The sequence below is a fragment of the Amphiura filiformis genome, chromosome 12 (genome assembly GCF_039555335.1).
Source record: "Amphiura filiformis chromosome 12, Afil_fr2py, whole genome shotgun sequence".
Taxonomy (NCBI): Eukaryota; Metazoa; Echinodermata; class Ophiuroidea; order Amphilepidida; family Amphiuridae; genus Amphiura; species Amphiura filiformis.
This window is the reverse complement of record NC_092639.1, coordinates 56,032,446-56,057,202: the sequence shown is the minus strand read 5'-3', so window position 1 is coordinate 56,057,202 and position 24,757 is coordinate 56,032,446. Positions and strand designations below refer to the sequence as shown.

The following is a 24,757-nucleotide window of genomic DNA, read 5'->3' as shown; positions in this document are numbered from 1 at the left end:
CAAAGTATGGATACCACAGGTATTGCTCCAAGGAAGCCACTTATTGCAGTTTTTGCATCCCAAGGAAAAGTTTATTAAATTGGGGTTTTCCAGCTTTTTTATTTCCCAATTTATATGATTTTCGAATTTAACTACAAACCAACATTTAGCCCTACTATAGGGTCTTTTGACCATGGCAATTCCCAAAAAACTGCATTATATCCAGAGAACGGATAAACCCAGAGACAACTGCTAATACTAGTGATCGCTGCCCCCGACAAAAAAAAAAAAAAAAAAAAAAAAAGGGGGGGGTCCACTGGGTTTTTAGCAGTTCTTGGAGCATAGCATGTTCAAGGTAGGGCTACACTGATCAGAGATTTGAATTCAATACTTAAACAAATCAAATGAAAGGAACGAAACAAAATAAACTTGAAGGGATACAAATTATATCAATAATGAGGATGTATAAAGAAATCAATTTATATAATATTTGTCTTTCATAATGCTCCTTTGCATTTTTCATTTCAAGATCAATCACACTTCATTCAATCACTTCAATCTACTGTCAATTTCAAAATATTCACACAATTTATTTTTCACACTCTGCCCTTTGGTAACTGTTTCACCTGTTTTTAAAGGTGGGTAACCTGATTGACAACCTCATCCCCCCCACTTTACCCCATCAAAATGCAGATTTTGTTATCAGATGAAAGCTCATATTTTTCTCATCAACATATTGAAATTAGGCGTTCCAACTCGGTATATTTCCAAAGTTAGCATCAAAAAACTGTCAAATTAGTCTCAACTGTAGTATACCACGTTTGAGACTAATTAGACAGTTTTTTGATGATATCTTCGAAAATACACCGAGTTGGAACTTCTAATTTCAATATGGTACTGAGAAAAATAGGATCTTTCACTTGAAATCAATATATTACATGATTATAATGTACGAGTGGACATCATCACAGCATCACCATCTGCTGAAGACGCTAGTCCGACTAGTGAAAACGTTCCAGGTGACGGAAAATAGTGTAGTGTTGAAGTTAAAACTTTAATAAAAACACTGTAGACTACCAATATCGCGCTGTAAAAATGTCGGTAATTCCATAAGGAATAAGTCACATTTACAAAAAACATTTACATGTTCTTTTTGCATGAGTGCTTGAAAGGGATGACATTTTATGTTAATACGAAAGTTTTAAAGAATTTGATTTTCCAAATATATCAGGTTGCCTTCCTTTAAATTTGCAATTTTCATCTTTCATACAATTACCTTTACACAATGGAATATTCAGGTGGTGTTATTTTTGCGGTAGCTGCTAGGAGAGAGAAAAACACAAAAATAAATGTGCCGTGAAATTCCCACTTTACAGAACTTAACTCTCACTCTGAATTTTCTCAAGCAATTACAAGTAAATACAATACACAAACAATCACCTGTTGTTTGCTGTTGTTTTGAACAAAACAAGTTTGTTTTGGTAGCATCTTTGATTCTCACAATGGAATATGTAATAAAAAAAGATAGTATTAATTATTTTTGTGCATTCAATTAATGTGACAGGAGTCACAATAAGTAGTAGCACCTTGTTATTTATATTTTCATGCAATGTACAACATGCTCTGTCACAAAAACAACTTACAGAGTATACTCATTTAGCACATTACATATGTTCTGGACTGCATGCATACCTCTTAGTCATAACGCATAGGCCTACAAAGTATCAGGTGATTTTCTTCAGATGAATGCTATATAATATGCTTGTACAATTATGTCGTTCCCAAAACTTCAGCAAAGTATATGCCCCTTGCACGCTTCTGCCATAAGCTTCAATTTGGCAACCGTATGAATGGAAGTGTATAACATTGGCAAATATTACGTAACGTATTTCCCATTCACATTGCTGTCACTTTGATGCTCTATTCACAAAATCAATGACCATGCAAGGTCACTTGCTTCAACAACTACTGAAGTTTATGGAAAGATTTTACATAAGTTATGTTTTCGTAAGATTTGGACGCTTTTACCATCTTTTCATCACACATTAATAATCCAGGTATTACATGATATCTTGCAAGTGCCAATTTAATTAAAGAGGTAGCCCTACCAGAGCAGTTCTTCTGGGGTGAACCAAACCTGCCTGGTTATCAAATTAATCAGTGACAAGATTATCTCTGAATTTGACAGGTGCTAATTGATGCAATAACATTAAAACTTCAATTGAGAGAGATAAATTTGTCACTGATTAATTTGATAACCAGGTAGGTTTAGTTCACCTCAGAAGAACTGCTCTGACAGGGCTTCCTCTTTCTCTCAGCCCTTTGGTTATTTGATGTTTCAAACTCTGGATTTGTTTACTCCAAAGAGATTAGACCCAAAGAATCCCACCGCAGAGTTACCTGTGCATAGCACTAAAGTTTGTCCACTTTGAAGAACAAAGTAAAGTAAGCAGTAAATTACGCAGTTTCTGCACGCCGTAATGTAAAAAGGAATTGAACTAGGTCATACAAATGCATCAGCGTTTTAATACGCGACACATGATATGCTTACACAAAACATGCTTACGCAAAATATGCGTACCTTACTTCATACTTCAAAGTGGACAAACTGTGCATAATCTGACTGTAATATTGGTTTGTCATGAATGGAGACTAAAATAGTGTACACCCGGCAATCGCAATATTTAGCCTTAAACAGGAAGCCCCGCTTGGCCAGTTCGCCACAGAAGAACTGACTTACACCTGTTACTTTGATGACAGAAAGAACAGAATTTACATGGATAAATTTTAACCTTGATTAATTCCCTAAGGAACTTTAACAAAAAGTGGGGCTTCCACTTTAAGCCTGAGCATAACAACATTTGTGTAATTAGCACTTTGTGCATGCTATTGGCACAACACATTACACACATAATGTAAAAAAAAATTCTAAATCAAAGTTTACCTAGCACATGGCAAAATAATCCAGAATTACACTATTATGCCCTCCATGAGTAACATGGTGAGAAACTTGGTGGAGTTGGTACACTTTGGTTTTAATCTCTATGGTTTAATGGAAAAGTTACACATAAATATGACACACAGAACACACATTACCACTGGAATAGTGCATGATGGCTAAAATTTCTATATCTCAATAATTCTTGCAAATACGACCTTGCATATTTTTGTATCGCTCTGCAAGATGCAAGATTTGCAAAAGCTTCACTGATACACAACCGAACAATACTTATTTCCAACAATTACACTACACTCAAACTCACATAAGATTAAATGAATGATCATAATGATTTGATTATTTCCACATTTATCAGCCTCTATCAAATCACATGATTCTTATGGACGAAAAAGATGACTTCACAGACCCATGCATCATTATCATCAGCAATCAATCCATTCATTCCTAGTGGTTCCTTGCATATTTAACAGCGGCGGCAGCGTCTTTGTCACCAGGCAGGCTACTGGCCAAAGAATCAGTGGTTCCATGCATACTCCACAGCTTCTTTGTCACCACTCAGTAACCTAGCCAAAGAAACTGCAGTTCTATGCATACTCCACAGCTCCTTTGTCACCACACAGCCTACTGGTCTAAGAAGTAGTGGTTCCATGCATAGTCCATTGCTCTGTTTCCTATTGGCTGAAGAAACATTGGTTCCATGTACACCCCACAGCTCCTTTGTCACCACACAGTCTATTGGAAAAAGAAACAGTGGTTCCATGCATGCTCCATAGCTCCTTTGTCTTGCAGCCTACTGGCTGAAGAAACAGTGGTTCCATGCATAATCCACAGCTCTTATGTTGCCACACAGCCTACTAAGCCGAAGAACTTGTGGTTCCATGTATAATACTCCACAGATTTCTTACCACCATGCAGAATACTAGCCAAAGAAACAGTGGTTCCATGCATACTCCACAGCTCCTTTGTCACCATGAAATCTACTGGCCAAAGAACCAATGCACACTACACAGCTTCTTCATCACCAGGCAACCTCATGGCCAAAGAAAAAGTGGTTCCATGTATACTCCACTCTCCTTTGTCACCCACACAACCTACTACCTGAAGAAACAGTGGTCCTTTGCACAGCTAGCTTTATCACCTCTTAGTCTGAAGAAACAGTGGTTCCATACATATACTCCCTGGTTCCTTTGTCACACAGCCTACTGGCTGAAGAAACAGTGGTCCCATGCACACTCCACAGCTCCTTTGTCACCATGCAGCTCACTGGTCATCACACATGTCATCTGGATGGTCCCATGAGCACCATAGTAAAGAGTTTATTCATACACCTTACAAGCCAAGTACCAAGTCTTTTGAGATTGGTAAAACTTGTTTTTGTTTCAAAGAATACAGCAATTTTTCTCCTACAGAGAAAAATAACAAAATATGTATTTAAATGATGTGTCACCCAGTTCATATTGGGTTAAAGAAGGGGTAACAATCATATGGGGACGTCTCAAACAAGTCAATATCATGCATCTTAAAAATGTGCATATAATAAAGCACTGAACCATTTTAAACTGTATACAACTTTACTAAAAAATATTTGTTTAGTATTGTAATAGCATATTTTTATAACAACTGAAGATATAATGGTCTTATTATTTTGAAAATACCTTTATTATATCAAAGTGAAAAAAATCAAGCACAGGCATGCTGATTTTGGGGGTTATTAATTCCTTTCCTTGTTCATTTAACTCAACAAATTCTGTCCAAGCATTCAGGTCATATTTGTTTATTTCTGCAGAGTAATACATTGGCAATGAGTCAAGGAAGCCACAGGTCACATTTATATTTCCATATGTATTGTAGCTAATAAGTTATGCTAAATAATAGGTCAAAGCAAAAAGGTTTTGCTATTCCCCCTGTTGGGAGTGTCCACTCACAAATATGCAAATAACATGACACAAAACAATACAGCACATCAGGCTAACATATCCTATCACTGTACCAAGTTTGATATAATATTGGATGGCTGAGCATAATACCATAACATATCGGATGAGTCATAAAAATATCGGAGGAGCCAGCGGCGAGTTCGATATTTGTATGACAAACCGATATGTTATGGTATCATGCTTGAAATAAGCCATCAATATTATCATTATTAGGTTTTCTCAACTCCTAATAACCCTGAAAACATAATAATGAAGTTGATCGGTTATTGCGTTGGAGCTGGACAGTGGATTAATGAATTTGCTTCCGCCCTGACAGGCAAACAAAGAAACAAGATAACATAAGCCCCACATATATGTGTGTGGGGGCCAAATATAAAACCCATTACAGTGATCCTTGGGATCTCACATATATTGAATCCATACCTTTCCTTAGAGTGTGGGCTATATTTTTCTCTATATTTGAGCACAAAACACAGCTAGCTCAGGTACAGCTCCGCTTTAAAAGATCACTCAACAAGTTCACAAGAACTTAACAAGGGCTAGTTCAGCAAGGTAAAAATGGAAATTTGTTGAATATCCACAGACGAGAGAGATACAGACCGCGTGCAATCAGTCAAAGTCTCAGCATTACCCAATAATGAGGGCCGATTGTTCCATGAATTGCGACAGGCAAAACTGCTGTGCAATTACCGCGTATTTTCACGGTCTATCACGTAATCACGAACACACGCAATGCCCTATCGCGTAAAGGCACGCAGTACTGGCGTGATTGTTTGACACGGCACGATCGAACAATCGGCCCTCGTGAATATGCGAGAACTCATATCATACAATACACTGGGACTTTGACTGGTATTATGCGGTCTGTATCTCTCTTGTCTGTGTGAATATCTGTCAACAGATTGTATAATCATTATGCTATTCCGCTTGAAATCCTGCTATGTCAATGGGCCTTTTTTATTTTCCCTAGCATACAATAAAGCAAGGACTGTCTTTTGGAATTTGCAGGAGTGCATTGAACAGCTCTTCTGGAGCCTTCAAGGAGAGCTGTTTAGAGCATTTGTTTACAATAGAATGTAAGAAGAGAATGGTCAACTAAGGAGAGCTAAAATCACTATCCTATATCAGATTTAAGGAGAGCAGTAGAGAATGATTGCATGATCTCCTCAAAAGGCAGTCCCTAAGACACTCACCTCTTTTCTCCTCTGACCACCGCCTTCAGCACCACCCTCTGCTGCTGCTGCCCCCTCCGCTGCTCCAGCTGCACCTTGAGCTGCTGGTTGCTGTTGATGTCTGGGTGATCCTTGCTGTTGCTGCTGCTGTTGTTGGGCCTGCTGTGCTGCTTGTTGTTCTTGCTGTGCTAGCATTTGTGCAGCTCGGTTATCTTCTTCTTGCTGCAACTGCATTGCTAGTTCAAGGCTGAGAAATATATGATAGTATTAGTAATGTTAATGTTGTGGGGCACAGTGGCACAGCGGTACCAGCTCTGCCTTGCAATTGGTGGTGCCATCATGTTGTGCTCTTGGGCAAGGCGATTTACCTTACTTGCCTCTCTCTACCCAGGGGTGAAATGAGGAGCTGTTATGAATATTGTCCATTGCTAATTCAAGGCTGAGCAATATATGATATACTATGATCAGCTCTTAAAGGGACCATTGAAAGAAAATATGATTTGGTATCAAAATAAAGCCCATAAAATATAGAATCATATCTAAAACAATTGAAGAACCAACTATTTTAGAAATACAAATGCAATGAAAACAACGTACTCGATTTACCCCCTTCCGACGCAACATCACGCGTCATTTATCAAAAGTAGAAAATTGGGCGCTTTCCTGATGACGTCATTGTGGTTACGCGTTTTGTGTTGCGTTGACATTTTTGCGGGATAATTTGACAACAGCGATCGCGATCTAAATGTCAGATGCAATAATCATGGTAATACAACCACTTATAATTATTTAAAGGTCAAGTAAAAACAAAATTCCAGTTGATTGTCCACATGTTATCAAAAGAGGAAGTGGAGGGCCTTTTTATTTATCATTTATTAGTTATTTTTTACAATGCAAATGGATCATTTAGGCCTATGTATTATTCCCGGACATTATTACTAGTTGTGTAATTTGTAGAGGAGGATGATAGGATCGAGGCTCTTGTTATTTGATGGTTCTCTGAGAGGATGATTAAAACAAAGCCTCTAAATTGAAATGCTTATTAGACAGAAGCAAATCTAAACTATTATTAACTTTTGAAACATTTAAACAAAGAAGTTTTCCCTTATAATAAAGAAAATATAGCATTAAACAGACTCCTTCAATTGCAATGACTTGCAAAAGGAAGCGGGCGGGAACGATCAATTGTTTTTTATCATCATCAAGCATATGCAGCTTATTATTTTACTTATTCATAAATTCAACCCCCGGTCAATATGACCATGATTCCGATGACTGTATGTAGGCCCTACATGGCATATATAAAACCATAAAACTAATTATGAGTATGCCTATAGGCCTATGATATAGTGACAATGTTGAGGGGAATATCGCCAAGATTTGTCGCAACACATAAATTGCAGATGATGTGCCGGCGCGAGCACCTCCCATGGCCATTATTATTATAGGCCTATGGTTTTTTTTCGTAGGACCTACCTTAAAAGATATTCAAGAGATGATTATTTTTTTCAAAACCTGACAATTGGTATAAAAAAGCTTTTTTTTCCATAAGTTAACTTTCAAAAGTGCTTATTTTCATACCCCAAACAATGCAAAGTAGGCCTAGGCCCTTTTATTTTGCAAATTTATTCCCCTATAATAGGCCTACCATGTGTTATACGGGAGACTTGCCAATATTATTTGAGCCGTTGGCACTGGGCAGTAGCTGAACGGCAGATGAAGAAGTTGGTTCAGAAGAACATGACATGCAAGCTGTTCTTTAAATAAATTACGAGGAGCGCCTATAAACATACATCTAGGCCTTCAAAAAGCCTATAGGGCCTATGCTACAAACATCAAATGGGAAATATTATAGGCCTACACTAATTATTTTAATCCATGGATGTGGTTAGGACCGGGTAGGCCTAGGCTATGCTGAAATTGATGTCAGTCATTTCTAAAAGCGAAATATCCAGCCAGGCGCTGTATTTTACAAGATTTACCCAATCAACATAAACTTTGTAACTGTTGGCCTACCTTTGATAAAACGCTCGGACACTTTGCACTTTCAAGTATCAGTTAGACTACTCCGTAGTCCACTAGCCCATTGTCATGATTGTGCATACTCTGGATATTGCATTTAAGCTTAAAACTCCGATTTAATTAATTTGTGCACAATTGATATAGATTTTCACAACTGATCATCTTTTCAATCACCGTACTGTACTCCCTCTGTATGTTAGCTTCCCAAGTGATTTTAACTCGTAATCATGGTAATAAACTGGCAGATTCTAAAATTAGAATTGTTCAGTATTGAAGTTCCATTATAGTTATGCCATTTATGATAGGCCTATGTTGAATTCAATAATATAAGCATACGTATACTTTACTTTTACTGTCACAAATATAATTATCTAAACTTTTTCATAACCATTTTATACTAGTATTTTGATGTAACAAATATCAATATAATTTCGAGTTCAACTGAATGTGTTCATCATGATTAATAACGTATTTTTATTTATCAAAAATAGACTATGGCATAGTCTAAGTATCAGTGGGAGTTGAGATTGGATTAGGCCTATAAGCATTTCCATAACGTAAACTAAAGGCTGACAGTAAATATTGTTCATTTGATTGTTTGGAGTGCCCTTTATATCTTCCTCTCGTGGTTCTTTATCTTCAAATTTGTTTCTCATTTTTCATATGCTTTTAAAAATAAATAAAAAATCAATTTTGGCTTTTATATAATAACGCCTTTTCCCAGATCTCGGAGGGTTCAAAGCGCTGCAATTTCGCTGCCATGGTACTTATCACAATCAGATCGCATCATCTAGGCTGGATGCTGCCGAACCTGTCATAAATCTAGCCGCACTTGGATTGTAACATCCACCAATTATCTTTTCAGCTCCCCAAATTTCATTGGGTGAAGGAAGATTTTGATAACCAAACAACTAATCACCCATTTTTGAGAAGCAGGAGGAAACTGGAGATCCCGAAGAAAATCTGCGTGATCGAGTTCACATTATGAGTCTTTGGGCCGCCAGGGGCTTGAAGTTAAAATTAATGTTTAATAAGGCCGTATAAAATTAATGTTTTGGTTCTCGTCCCCTCCCTCCTCAATTTCTGGGATTTGTCAGATTTATATTTTTTTATATTTTTCAATTATTTTAGACTTTGGAATGATTTATGAATTTTTCATACATAGGCCTATAAATAAGTTTATTAGAGAACAAGAACCACTTCCAAGTCTTTTTGTGGTAGGGCCTACTCTAGGGGGTTTATCCCTCAGAATCTCACATTTGGAAAAAAAAGTGCGTCATCGTTTCCTCGAGCAGTTGGAAAAGACCGAAAACTGCAGACAATGCTGATTTTACACTGAAAAAAAACCAACACCTCCCTCCCTCATCATTTCATGAAAATCCTCTGGACGAGAACCAAAATATTAATTTTATACGGCCTAACCTAGGCCGCACACCCGGGAGGTAGGCTAATTAGGCCTAAAGAAATTAAGTTGCATGTCATGGGCTAACCCGAAACATCATTGCCTTCTCTTTCCTATCCTCACCAGATATTTCAGAGGAAATATAAGTAAAGAGTTGCTATATCAGAATGCCTCAGTCAAGACGTATACATACTCTCTTGCAAACGCCAATCAGCTAGCACTGACAGCTTTGACTTTGTCACCCGGGCTTTGTCAATATGAAGGCCTAGGCCTAACTTACTTATGTTTTCCCGTTGTTGGCCAATTTTGTAGGCCTAGCTAGAATTTATATATAGGCCTATCATAGAAGTCATTGTAGCTTTGTAATTTATATTATAATATCCTTTTTAATATACTTGTTAGGCCTAAAAGGCACATAAAAGTTCAATGCTGTTGGTTTAGGACCAAGTCTGGACTATGCAGTGTTGCCATGCAGCGGAAAGGATAACCACTTTGACGTCACAGGGGTTGCCACGTGTCTCTGCACATATGAATTGGGCGAAACGACGCGACATTGGGCGCTTTGTCTTTATTTGCTGATTTGGGGGGTAAAATAAAGGAAAATTGTGTTTATCATTTTAGAAATGGATTCTATATGTTATTAGCTTTATTTTGATACCAAATATGTTTTTCTTTCAATGGTCCCTTTAATAGGCGGGAATTATTCAGTTTTAGTTACTGCGAGAGTCAATAAAGTTCCAACTTTACGCACACGTAAATTCACAAAAGCACGCATCATTCACGCAATACGCAAAGTGCAGTTTGCGTGTTTGCTGCGCTCAGTTGTGTGTACGCCATTCTATATCAATCCACGATGTGATGAGTCCCGCCGATTACGAGCTGATCAGAGTATAGTAATGTTAATGTTGTGGGGTACGGTGGGCTTGGTGGCACAGCAGTACAGGCTCTGCCTTGCAATCGGTGCTTTTCGAGTTCGAGCTCCAGCGGTGCCATCGTATTGTGCTCTTGGGCAAGGTGCTTTACCTTACTTGCCTCTCTTTACCCAGGGGTGAAATGGGGAGCTGTTATGAATATTGTCCATTGAGCGCTGCCAAAAGGTATGAGCATGTCTTGGGCATTGCATGGCAGCTGACATATTCTTACGACAGCTGAATAAATGTAAAGCGCTTTGATACATGTGAAAGGTGCTGTATAAATACCAACATCTTTGAGACCAAGTTTTGAGATATTTTCTAAAAATATCAAGCACTATCTCAAGCACCACTGAACCAATACTAGACTTTTTGTATCAATTTGTATGCATTTTTCATGCTGATTCCAAATATGGTCATGAAAATGTACAATTCTGAAATTTTTGATTTTTTAAAGAAAAATTTGGAACCTATCGTCTGCAGTCGACCCCGTGTGGAGAGCGTTAACAGGCATAATTTAGGGGTCATTCATATATTTTCATGGCTAAACAGTTGTTTATGCCTGCCGCCCGAGGGCATAAACAACAGTTTAGTCATGAAAATATCATATGGATTAACCCCGTTCACACACACCAGAACATTTATGTGATTCTTCTTTCATCAAAATAATAACAAAAATTTACAAGTACCATTATTAAAAAACATGATTTTCCTTCATTTTCCCTACCCGGCGATCTCACATCCGGGACACCGGGCATAAACGCTGTTTATGCCCGGCTCTCGACCAATAACTTGCGCTGTTATGAAATAGCATTATAATTAAGTAATTTCACCAAATGGGCTATTCCAGTTGAAATCCATACATCCCTATGGAAGACATCACCTTGGTCTTCCACACAGGGAGTATGAATCTCAAATGGGGTTATCTGAATTTACACCTCCAGTGTGGGAGATTAAGGTCATGTCTTCCACATGGGGTGTGTGGATTTCAACTGGAATTGCCAGTCCATTGTGCTCCAAACATACTCACTCTGTTAACTGTGCTCTGTCTGGTTGGTCTGATTGTTGGCCATCTTGTATTTGCTGTGCCTTGGCTTGAGCTAATAAGTCTTCTTGTTCCTTCTGTTCCTCTTGTAATGACAATGCTACTAAGAAGCTATCAATAAATACAAAGGAATACAAAATAAGTCGCAACTCAGTCAAAATATATTTCTGAGAAAAACATGTTTGAAGTATATGTTATGTATCAAACTGTGTGTATATCGCTACTCGTGTACGTCCTGACGGATAAACTGTGCGCATATCGCTATTTATCTTACGTCTTGTTTGTTCGCCCTAGCTGTGTGAAGCAACGCCAATATTCATGATAATAATACAATTGGCGAGCAAATACATGCATTGTAGGTGCTGGAATGAAATAGCAATATTCTTAATTTTTCATCATTTGTATTGCTCGAAATTAAAAGGGGACAATGTCATCAGTGAAAACTAACATATCAGAATCTATTCTTTATGCAAACCACACATTATGGCTTTAAGCAAACATTACACTTCACTGAAAGCAGTTAAAGCCATATTATAACATTTTCATACCACATAGATTAGTATTTCTTTGCCATAAAATGTTAGCTTTTACTGTCAGATATGTCCCCTTTTAATTTTGAGCCGAACAACTAAGGCAAAGCAAAGAAAATTGAAATTTACTACCAGCGCTGATGTCGCGTATCACTCCTTCGGTCATGTTATGGTACGATCCTTTGGTGTGTAGATCACTGTCCTGCACACCGGTATGTAGTACTGTGTTATGAACATTGCGTATGTGTTTGACTAATATTTCCATTGTAATAATAAAACAACGGTTCCTGTGTTTTATTCTTGGATTTTGACAAAACCACAGCACCTAGAGTCTTGATTTTTGCAGAGTATGTTGGTTTAATAAAGTACAAATTAATCGTGTAAACAAAGAAAATTTAAAAAAATATTGCGGGCGTCCTTCTCAGCAAATTTTATAATATGGCTTTAAGGGATGGGGTATGAATGTTTGGACAGTATTTATTGTGGGACATTAGAGCACATCAGACATATCGAATTGAATTCTGAATACGAAGAATGTCCTTCTGATATCAAATAATTTTGATTTTTTGAAATTCGAAATGTAATACACATTTTATGGCAAATGATTAAAATTGATATTTTGATATTTAACAGTACCGTATAAAGTAAACTTTATAAATCAAATGATTAATACTTAAAGTGTATGTAGGAATGAAAAGCCTACGATCAATTGAAAATTTTAACCTTTCGTAGTAATGAAGATATGGATTTTTTTCCCCAAAAACACCAAAAAAAAATTAGGTCTTTTTGGGAAAAAAAATCCGTATCTTCAATATGAAAGGTCAAAATTTTCAATTGATCGTCGGCTTTTCCTCCCAGCTACATACACGTTAAGAATATATCATTAGATTTATAAAATTTACTTAGAGGACTGTCATATATCAAAAATGTGAAAAATATCAAATTTTAATAATTTGTCATAAAATTTGTATTACATCGTGAATTTCAAAAAATGAAAATTATTTGATATCGGAAAGACATTCTTCGTATTCAGAATGCAATTCGATATGTCTGATGTGCTCTCATGTCCCACAGAAAATACTGTCGAAACGCTCATTCCAGATCCCTTAAGAGTTTTTCATACTTACTCTGATTCTTGTTGTTGTGAGGGTGACATAGGTGTAGCAGCAGCTGCTTGTGATGTGGACGGTGGGCTGGTTTTGAATTCACCATTGACAAAGTGACTATCCCCTTCTACATTGGTTAGCGTTTCCCATACTACATTGCTCTCTGTTAGAAAACCCTGATCTGTACCTAACACGTAGAGTTCATTCTGGGGATAAACAAAGCAATGAATTATGGGTAAGCGGTGAGTACAACAATTGATCATCACTGAAGATAACCTGGAGTGCATAAAAGGATATCATTGAATGCTATAAGTAATACAGATAGCTCAAATTTACAGAGAAGTTGCAACAATGGAAAAAGCCCAGTTCGGTCAGTTAAGGGCTGGGGTAAGGGCAAACTTTATAAAGTGCTGGTAACTAGAGAGAGAAAGCACCGAGGAATCCCAAATCACAACACCAGGTAATGACCGGGTCACCAAGTGCAAATGTGCATTTATTTTGGAAGGTTCATGTTTGTTTTAAATTTTGGGGCATTTTTTCAGAAATTTGATATTTTGGTGATATTTCAAGAAGGCGAAATGCCAAAGACAAATCTTTTTGCACATACTTTGTTATTGCTAATACAACTCTTTTCTGCATACCTATGTTACAATTCGTTTTGGTGATTTAGTAATATTTTAAATTTTGTGATTGCATTTTGCCTTTTCGCTTTTACAAGATTTCTTTTTAAGCTTACCGAGAATTAACGTTGATTATGGTCCTGCTCCTTTTATATTTTTACTTTGATCGTCGGCTCTTGCAAATAACAGAATGTAGATTGGCTCTGAATAAGTATCGAGGTCCTCTCGGTGGGTCTTTTCATAATATATAATTACTTTGAATTCCATGTAACAACCCAAAATTTACCTTTGAATTCTGAGTTCAAGGCTGCTTTCAGTACAGCCGTAGACTCAAAAAAGTGCACGAGTGGTGAATATGGTTTTATACTTCCCGCACTGATGATTGCGCCTACGCCTAATAATATACTTCTTTGTACATGGTGATTGTATCAACGTATACAAAGAATTGGTTACATGTCAAAATAGCCACAGCTAGAGGAGGCTTAAAGGCATTCCTACAATGCACTATGATTGGAAAATTTGATCATTATAGCTAACTTTAAAGGCAAAGTCCCCATTGCCACACACACAAAATGGTAATTTTAAAACTGCAGCCAATGAGCTAATAGTTGAGACTTATGACTGATATTTGATTTTCTAACAGGAAACATTCATATTGTCCCACTGCATTAATTTTATTCATAAGTCTTAATGTTTTGAATGTTAAATAATAGGATGAAAACACCAGATATTTGCACACAATCCCAATGCAAGGTATGGTCAACTTGCCACATGTGTACAAAAGCCAGACATACCAGGTCAGAAACCTCATTGGGTTATGGGAATGTCTTTAAACATCCTCTGGCCACAGCTAGACAGGTAAGATGAAAATATCACTTGAGCCCAGGTTACCTTGTATTTATATATGGTGCTAAAGTGGTTATTCCTGAATAAGACACATAATTCTTCATCCCCTATTGCCGAGTTGAGTTCACATAGGCCGTGGTAGGTGAGTTGTGATGCGGTACTTTCTAGAAATTGTTCTGCTACTAGGCCTATAAAAAAACCCCAAAAACCAAAAACAACATTACAAGCAACATCTCAACAAATAATCACTATTGATGTGAATAAGTCATTATATATCAATACACAATGAGTCTTATTTTTTTGCCAATCATAAGCCAAACAAACTTAATATAAAATCATGGAATATTTGAACATTATGTATGCATTGGAATTTGGGCTTTAGATTTGTGTGTGAATGCGTATATACACAATATTTGTGCATTAAAGAAAACTCTGATACTGAGCAAGTTAGTAATAGTAACAACACAATTTTTGGTCTTTGTTCTCTGTGAATCAGATCGTGGCACATTAATTATTTTAAAACCGTTTTCTAAATTGGCACTCAGCATTTATAGTGAATGCCCTCAATGCCTCATTCCATGGATTACACTTTGATTTATCATTCCTTTATAAGTTTTTAAGTTCACTCTTCTAAACATGTGCTGACAGGTTGTTTCTATGCCTTGTCAAGGTTCTATACGTGGATTTAGGGTTTCTCTACCGGAAGTCAATTTGTGCCGAAATTCCTTCCCACAATGCAATAGGCATATTGCATAACAAAGGAGATGGATTAACCTCCGAACTGTATCTATTGTTATGCAATACGCTTATTGCATTGTGGGGAGGAATTTCGGCACAAATTGACTTCCGGTAGAGAAACCCTAAATCCGCGTATTACACTTGAATTTTTAGTCTTCTGTATCAAAAAGCATTAAATAACATGTATAACAACATGTTTAAAGCTTCACATTGAGCATCATCATTTCCTACCAAATGGTCAGAGAGTAACATGAGTAGCAGGGTCTTAGCTAGCCACCCGTCTGGCCGTCATTTTAGACGGGAGTTTGCTCCTGGGACGGGCAAAATTAATGCCTTTGACAGATGCTATATTATAAATTTAATATTTTGAGAAGCTAATTGATCTTTTTAGTAGACCAGATCTGTAAGAGAAGGCCATATCAGCACATATTTGAACTCTTTGAACCCCCAATGGGCTATAGACGTCTGGTAAATGTTTTAAAGGTCAAATTAGGCCAGGCAATTTCATTCAAATGATGGGCAACCCTCAATTTCTAGCTGAGACCCTGATGAGTAGGTGTAAATTTCACATTGACCACAGGCAAACTATTATAATTATGGCTTAATTTTGATTGTAATTTACTCAAATATTGAGACAAATAAAGCTGACACACAAGAGAAATGGTATGGGTTCTATAAAGGGATCCTAAGGCATGATATAAGGGGTGTCATTTCCGCCTCATGTGTATGATTTTTCTCGGGGGGAAAAAGCCAACTTTTGTTTTGATATATTATTGGCCTAACTCAAGCACTAAAAGATCCATGCAAATATTAATGTGATAATTGGCTACCTTGACTCATTTTCTACAAGATCAATGTATTAACATTAAAAGTATACTGCAGTTTTTTTTATAGCCGTAACCTGGACAACTTACCTGAATGTTGTGCCTCTTCATCCCCAGAACTCTTGCTGGCTATGATTCTTTCTACTAATTGGTTATAACTACATGTCCCTACTGCTGACACGGCTGCTGAATTCTGCGGGTCATACATCCAGCCATGATAGAGGCCTATGTTTAGGAGATCGAATACTACACACTCCTGGGTGTACTCAAAGTCTTTGACCCTGCAAGGTGATATGTGTAGAGAGAACACAAACCATTGTTAACAATAATATATCGTGAAATTCACTAGACCATCAAAACTGCTCAAGGCTTAGTTACATAATATTCACTCTTTCTAACCCATACTGACCACCAGAATGAAGTTCCCAGAAAATCTTGTGGAACGCAACATCCAAAGACTATTTTGTAGCCAGAAAATTAGACTTCTCCGTAGTCCACTTGCCCATTTTGCATACTCTGGCCATTACATTTAAGCATAAAACTCTGATTTATATTGATTTGTGTGCAACTGATAGATTTTCACATCTGTATCTGATCTTTTCAGTCACCGCACTCCCTCTGTTTGTTAGCTTCCCAAGTGGACTACTGACTTTGCCTTGCGGTTAAGATTTTTAACACGGGACTCTATGGAGAGTTAGGCCAATTTCTGGCCTAACTAAAATTGGCCATGATGTAATGCATCTTTAAATGGATCTGCCTTGTGATTGGTCGCCCATATCTCGCTATTGTTTAAATCTTCCGGGCCCGCGCCATTACCATTAACCAGGCCGCGACAAATTTTATTTTTTAGCTTGCCCGATCGGGCAGGCAATATCCAAAAATTGGTTGCCCGAAATTGCCCGAAATTAACCCATATTCCCGACAACAATTGTCGACAAAGTACTCATCATGCAGTGCAGTGCATAGTACCGTAAGTGTGCCGAATTTGGCAGTTTCATTCTTACGGAAATCCAATACTTTTCTCAGTTAAGTTGATAAATAAATTAGAGTATTCATGAAATGCATAAAAAATGAACATTTCATTCAATTATTTCACTGTTTGTTTCTTACATGTGGAAAATAATGTGTATTTTATGTGAAATTTTGTCCGTAAAGTCACGGCGATTTACGTATTTCGCCAACCACTAGTACATCTCAATCTCAATCATATGCAAATACATGGCCAGCTGACGTCATTGACGTCATGATATTTGCACGAAACAGGTTCTATAATTGGCCAAACTTCCAATGCGTCACGTAACGGCATGATGTTCATTAGCATATATACATGTATATGTCTGCAAGTCTGGTGTGGGATACGAAAGTGCCTAGCTTAAATTTAAGTTCCATTTCAAGAAGTTTTCTACTTTGTTTTGACGTTTTTTTACTTCTGTGAACATGCCAAGTTGGACAGAAATACTCCATTTTAAATCATCAAGCTTTAATTGGTTTAAATTTAGACTTGCCCGATCGGGCACAGCTCTTCAGAGTTTTAATTGCCCGACAAAAAATGTGATTGCCCCGGGCTATCGGACAGGCAATTTGTCGCAGCCTGCCATTAACTACACCGTACACCACTATCTGTGGTATTTGCGGGCGCTTTTGTGTTGACGCGAAAGTTAATCTCTCATCAAACATCTAACTGGCGTCTTGTATATACCATGCTTAGTACTTGTGGTTAATGGACTGTATAAACAAGTATGCTTGACTGTGTGTTTTTAGAGAGCAAAGTCCCGGGGGTAAAGTTCTGCTTAAAATTCAAAGTCCATAGTCGGATTTTCGGGGTTCGCTATCAATAAACTGGTATATTCCAAATTCAGAATTGTTCAGTATTAAAGTGAGCCATTATAATTATGCAAGATAATGTTGCATTCAGTTACTTTTATTGTCACTAATTATCTGATATTTTAAACTCTTTATGACCATTTTACTATTGAATACTTTAATTTTAATAAACATCATAAGTATAATTTTGAGTTCAACGAAATGGGTTCATCATGACTAATAATAACATATTTTTAATAAAATTCGACTATGGCATAGTCTACTAGAAAATATGCTGAAAGCACCTTTAAAAAATTTGCAGAAAAATTCTGACATTTGCTCAGATTTGCTTGATTCAAAAATTGCTTGTGATCAAAAGCTGGTAGCATTTTTGTTCTTTTGTTCACAAAATGGCCATCTTGGATGACTAAATCAGACTGATAGAGGGCAGTATTTTTGATTTTGATTGTGATCACCATAGCATCATGCCTATTCTGTGTACTTACCCAGTAAACTTGACATTGACATCAAGGCCTGTCTGTAGTTTGGTTATGATCTCCATAGCATCATGCATATTCTGTGTACTTACCCAGTAAACTTGACATTGACATCAAGGCCTGTCTGTAGTTTGGTTATGATCTCCATAGCATCATGCATATTCTGTGTACTTACCCAGTAAACTTGACATTGACATCAAGGCCTGTCTGTAGTTTCTTCTTCTTCTTCTTCTTCCAATATAGTACAGTCCGCACATAGCGTATATTCGTACTTTTTGCATGGTGGGTGCAGGAAATTTACAGTGCTGACTACATCTAAGGTGCGATAAAAACTGGAAGTCGTCTAGCGGAGCTGGACGGACTGCACCTGCCCTCTGAAGCATTCCAGGGAGGTGCTGTCAACAAGCTGCTGGGGAAGTGCATTCCAGAGCCTGATTCCATCTGGGAAGAATGAATGTTGGTAAACATTTGTCCTCGCAAATGGCACATGATATTTCATTGAGTGCCCACGTAGCATCACAGTTGGAACAAGGTAGGACTGTGGAATATCAACAAGTCCGTAAGCAATGCGGTACATCATTTCCACTTTAGCCTGGGCACGCCTTTCCTGTAGGGTTCGCCATTGCAGTTGGTAAAGCATGGCTGAGACACTACTGGTAGTTCTGTAGTCGTGGAAGGCGAAGCGGGCGTATCTCACGTTGTACCATTTCCAGTTTCCTGATGTAAGTAGTGGAGTGCGAATCCCAGACAACACCGGCATATTCCATTACAGGGGCGCAGAAGTGTCTTGTAACAGAGGACTTTGGTCTCCCTAGGGCACTGATTGATGTTTCTTTGCAGGAATGCACGGGTAGAGTTGGCTTTTGAAGCAACTTTCTGAATGTGGGGATTCCAGGTGAGATTTTGGTGGATATTGATGCCCAAGTATTTAGCAGAGTCTGCCTCTTCAAGTGTATGGCCATGAATGTTATATGGTATCTTGTTTGGTTATGATCTCCATAGCATCATGCCTATTCTGTGTACTTACCCAGTAAACTTGACATTGACATCAAGGCCTGTCTGTAGTTTGGTTATCATCTCCATAGCATCATGCCTATTCTGTGTACTTACCCAGTAAACTTGACATTGACATCAAGGCCTGTCTGTAGTTTGGTTATGATCTCCATAGCATCATGCATATTCTGTGTACTTACCCAGTAAACTTGACATTGACATTAAGGCCTGTCTGTAGTTTGGTTATGATCTCCATAGCATCATGCATATTCTGTGTACTTACCCAGTAAACTTGACATTGACATCAAGGCCTGTCTGTAGTTTGGTTATGATCTCCATAGCATCATGCATATTCTGTGTACTTACCCAGTAAACTTGACATTGACATCAAGGCCTGTCTGTAGTTTGGTTATGATCTCCATAGCATCATGCATATTCTGTGTACTTACCCAGTAAATTTGACATTGACATCCAGGCCTGTCTGTAGTTTGGTTATGATCTCCATAGCATCATGCATATTCTGCTCATAGTTTCTCTTGACGCCTTCGGATGCATCATCCTGAAAAAAACCCAAATCAGTCATTTATAAATTGAATTTCCTAAGCTACTTTGCCAGTTAACACTGCACATGTTAAAGTCATAATGTGTGATTTGCATAAAGAATAGATTCCAATTTAAATATTAGTTTTCACTGAACTCATTGTCATCTTTTCTGGCATCTTTTCCAGCAACTAGTCTGCAAGATATAGCACAAGTTGGTCAGCTGACACTATCTCCAAGATATAGCACAAGTTGGTCAGCACCATTTGTGGTATGGTGCCACCACATATTCACATTGGCTATCAACAGACATGGTCTATACTCAATACTGTGATCAGTGTTCAGCAGCACAATAATATTGGTAATCAGCAGACATGGGCAATAGAACCAAACTTTGTTTGTTACTCAGCCTAAGCACAAACCTCTGGCATCTTTTCCAGCAACCAGTCTCCAAGATATTGCACAAGTTGGTCAGCTGACACTATCTCCACCATCTGTGGTATGGTGACTGTACCTCTCAGCAACAACACATTCATAATGGCTATCAGCGGACACGGTCCATTCTCGTTCTGGGTGATGATAGGTGCTGTTTGGTCGTGCCACTTAATCCACTTGACATGATAGGCTTGTACTGAGGACTTGTCACTTTGGGTACTGGAACTGGTAGCACCTGCTTTCAATACAAAATAAACATTTGTATGAATATGAATGTAAATGATGAAAATTGATTTTACACTACTGTGGCAAAATTACACTGTGTCAAATGAAACCAGCAAAACTTTTAAGACTCTTGTAAATACATGATATTTACAAAACCAAAAACCAGGGGTTCTCAATTATATTTGCTTGTGGCTCAAAGAAATTTCAATGATCTGTGTTTAGGCCCTTCACAATTAATTCTTAGTTTCCTGTTTCATGGTTGAAAACCAGGGATGAGGCGACTTTTAATTATTAATTATTAATTATCTTTTATTTTCTTTATTTTAAAATAAGTGGTCGCATAACCTACATCAAGCCATTTTGACAAGGAGCATGCATTTAATTATTTTACTACAATGTTTGATTTTATACATAAGTAATGGTACAATTAGGTTCTATGTTTATTCATCATTATAGATGATATGATCAAAGTCAGAAAGTAGCAAATGCTAGTCATTAAAAGTTACTTTTAAAGAGAAAATCCAAAATATAAATAAAATAATTAAATATTTTGCAATTCTCTACTTTGGACGTGGGCGGGAAACAGGAAACTAAGAATCAATTGTAATTGGCCTTAAGGGCCAAATACACCTTGTTTTGCTATGTTTACTGTACATTTCAGAGCTGCTCAAGGGTCAACCACTATTGGTTAGGGTTGCCTATAAAGAATCCATGTCAATGCATATACCTTCTTGTTTTAACCATCAAATTTTGTGATCATGCAAATGCTTTGAAATCTTTTTTTTTTTTTGTGTGTCTTTTATGTGATCTGGAATCTATTAATGATTTTTGGGGTCTCAAATAAAATATTTTCATGATCAACTGATCCGAGTCAATCACATTATAAAGTTGGAATACTTTTATGTTTCTTCTAAAATGAAGGTTACAAACCTACCGAGTATAACTTCTGAAACCAGACAAAATTTTTAGCATTCTATTAAGGTGGTACTACACCCCTTGATAAATGTTTGACTATTTTTGCATTTTTCTCAAAAACTAATAAAACACAAGTAGTTATTGATTTATTGATATTGGTTTTCCCTCATTTTTGACTGTAACTCCACAACTGTTGTCTGTGCTGAAATAAAATTTTCAGTGCAGTAGTTGTAGTCCTTGCCCCTATAATATACATATCTTACTTGTCAGCAATGCGCTATAATTTTTGAGAAAAATGCAAAAATAGGGACAAAATTGGCTAGGGGTGTAGTACCACCTTAATACTCAGAGCTGCTCTTTCAGTTTGGACTAGTTGGCAATTGAGTTGCCTGTGTTTTATAACTTGCCCACCATTTACAGCTTACACAAGGCATACATGTAGCTGGATTTCATTTGTTCAACAAAAACTTTTGTATTGGGAAGAAAAGTTTAAGGAGGAATTCCTGTAATCAGAGGAAGGATCCCATCCCTACTATTATTCTTACCGCCACTAGAGTTCTCAGCTTCTACTCTTTCAGGAGTTTCATCTTTCTGAACTTTCACCTCTGTATCTCCTCCATCTTCTGTTTTATTCTCTTCTGTTTCCTTGTTTGACTCCTCTTTTTCCTCCTCCTTCACCTCCTCTTTCTTCACATCTTTACTCTCCTTCCCTTCCTCATCAGCTTCTGGTTTGGTTTCCGTTACAGGAGTGGTGCTACCACCCAAAATGTCATCTTCATTCTTCAGCGATTCCCGGTTTTCGTTCTCAAGTGTGTCCACTACCGCGGTAGATTCGGTTGTCATTTTGCTTTTCTCTTGTTGGTAGGACTGCCCACACCAGCATGAATCAAAATATTTGATAGACTGATAGATAGTTGAGTGTGTTTGTTGATATTACCCATCCAGGTATTATAGTTGAATGCACTTTATTTTCTGTAGACTCCTGTGAAGGTAACCTGTATAAATAGAAAAAAAATTTGCATAATTTGTAAAAATACTACATAAAATAGTTGCATAATTTGCAAAGTAAATATGTAGTTGAGGAAAAAAAATTCAGGCCTCGAAAAATGCAAATCCTTCATCATTGATCTTGCTGCTCGCCTAACTTTCTCCAGCAGATCTTTATTCTTCACAGTGCCCGGATTCCAAGCAGCCGAAGCATATTGAAGGTGGGGTTTCACCGTTGAGTTCAAATGAGTTGTAAAGCTGCTCTTTTCCTGACTGCATAGTGGGTCTGGACATCCCACTTCAAGTTGCAATTGAATATGAATACCCAAATATTGTGTGGAGGTCACTTCTTCTAATGTCCTGCCAAGCATTCTGTAGCTTCGTTTCCCAGGCTCTTACAATGGATGATAAACCGTTAACTATGTCGTTAATGAAGACAATTAAGTTGTGCAGTCTGGAAACTGTAGTACTGTACCCTGTGGTACGCCGCTCAGAACTGTATCCCACTCAGACTTCTGGCCATTTTTACAACCATCCTCTGCTGGTGATGAGTCAGTAAAGCCCTTTTCCATTCAAGGGGTAAGATACAGGAATTAGGAACATTTTGTCTATTGTTTCAGGAAGTGATATTTTATCAGCTTTATTTTGATACCAAATAATGGTTTCTTTCAAGGGTCCCTTTAAGGTCGCAGATGATTGTGCAATAACTGCTGTCTGCAATTCCACTTTCCTCAAGTATTCAGACTTTAGGACAGAGTGACTAGATTGGACAAACAAAAGAAGTCAGTGGAGGCCATGCATTTTGAACTTGCCCTCGAAAAAAACCTAATGGGTAGAGGTTAAAAATAAAAAATATGGCTTCAAAGAAAAAACAATGAAATTAAAGTACATTTTTAGCTAACATATATTCAGTTTGGGCAACTTTACATTATTCCTTACTTTTTAAATTGCATATTTTGGATTCCTCATGCAATTTCCTTTCAGAAAATGTATGCACTTTGCATGGGTTTAGGGTAATCAGTAACAGTCCTACATGTATACTAATTTGAAGCTCGCAAGATGTGCAAATTTTGGTGTACACGCAATGCATAGATAGTGAGTTCAAAACGAAAGGCTGCAAGTTACTTTTCAAAGTCTGAATTAAAAAGCAGCTTTGTAAAAAAACCTAGATGGATTTCTTCACCATTGTTGACCTGCTGCCCTTTCTTTTTTTTATTGGTGGCACAGGTGTGCAGCAAGATAAGATTTCCTGTGAAAGGCCAACTAGAACTTAGCAGATCTATGGTTTGTGACGTGAAATTTTTTTTTTTGGGGGGGGGGCCTTATATCGCCATCTGAGGTTTCAGTGATACAAGATTCTTATTCAGACCTGAACTTCAAACATGCAATTTGGAGTTCTTACTCAGACCTGAACTTCAAACGTCCAATTTTCTATACTTACTTTGTACTTTACTGATCATGTACTTCATCAGTACGGGCGCACAGACTTTTTACCGGACTTTCTTACATTAGATTTAGAGGATGTCTTGCAATAAACATACATTATTAAATATTCGTAATTATTATTTCCCACCATACCCTAAAGTCCGGCGATTGAAGGAAGTCCCGTTATAACGTGAAAACTACCATGAGAGGACATATCGAAGTATGCATTCGGCAGTGTGTAAATGACCGCTTGGTAAAGGAATTCCCGTAATTGCGGGACAAGTAAGTATGTCTCGTAAAAACTCTGTGCGCCCGTACTGTTCATGATTTATTTATACTAGCGTCTTCATTTTTCCCGGTCATTTTTAAGCCAAATTTTCAATGACAATGGTGGAATAGGTTTCAACAAATAAAAATGACAATGCTTTACGAGATACAAAAATAAGTGCCTACAGATAACTTAAACACAACACTGATAAAAGTAATGTGACATGAACAATAACAAGTCTCTTCGTCTCTAACATGCTAGTAAAATTGAATCAAATAATAAGCTTACCAGACTTGGTGTTTTCTGTGTTCTGAAATGCAATGTCAAGTCTCCTGATGATTTGGAATGGATTTATTCAGTGATCAAAAAGTACAATGAATGTAAACTAAAAGCAATCAATTTAATCTATGGTAAAGACAAAGTTCTGTGTATTTGCAAAGCTAACTCTGCCATGAAAATCAGGTAAAAGCGATTTTAATTCTCCGCCTACAAAAAAATCTGGAACAAACAGTCTACTCACCTTCAGGTCGCAGCCATGTTATGATGACGTCACGAAGAAGAAGGGACTAATTTGACTG

General features: G+C 37.4%; 1 protein-coding gene across 1 annotated transcript; it reads right to left on the bottom strand.

Moving 5' to 3' along the window:
• Positions 1-1,039: 1,039 nt before the first annotated feature.
• LOC140166457 (ubiquitin carboxyl-terminal hydrolase MINDY-2-like) lies at positions 1,040-24,728 on the bottom strand. The gene is made up of 11 exons (XM_072189935.1): positions 24,700-24,728; positions 22,045-22,494; positions 20,347-20,594; positions 19,834-19,943; positions 16,182-16,372; positions 14,575-14,717; positions 13,085-13,269; positions 11,413-11,538; positions 6,069-6,294; positions 2,818-4,341; positions 1,040-2,668 (listed from the first exon to the last, which is right to left on the bottom strand). The coding sequence occupies exons 2-10, from the start codon at positions 22,340-22,342 to the stop codon at positions 4,318-4,320; spliced, it is 1,551 nt and encodes a 516-aa protein (XP_072046036.1). The 5' UTR covers positions 22,343-22,494; positions 24,700-24,728; the 3' UTR covers positions 1,040-2,668; positions 2,818-4,317.
• Between the last annotated feature and the right edge of the window lie 29 nt (positions 24,729-24,757).

Bases quoted from the DNA above. Each gene is read 5' to 3' on its own strand.
- LOC140166457 (XM_072189935.1), bottom strand. From the start codon at position 22,342: ATGACAACCGAATCTACCGCGGTAGTGGACACACTTGAGAACGAAAAC. The intron at 13,270-14,574 runs GTAACCTGGGCT...GTTTATCCCCAG, and splicing joins GCACCATATATAAATACAAG to AATGAACTCTACGTGTTAGG. The intron at 4,342-6,068 runs GTGAGTGTCTTA...TTTTCTCTGTAG, and splicing joins GTGGTCAGAGGAGAAAAGAG to GAGAAAAATTGCTGTATTCT.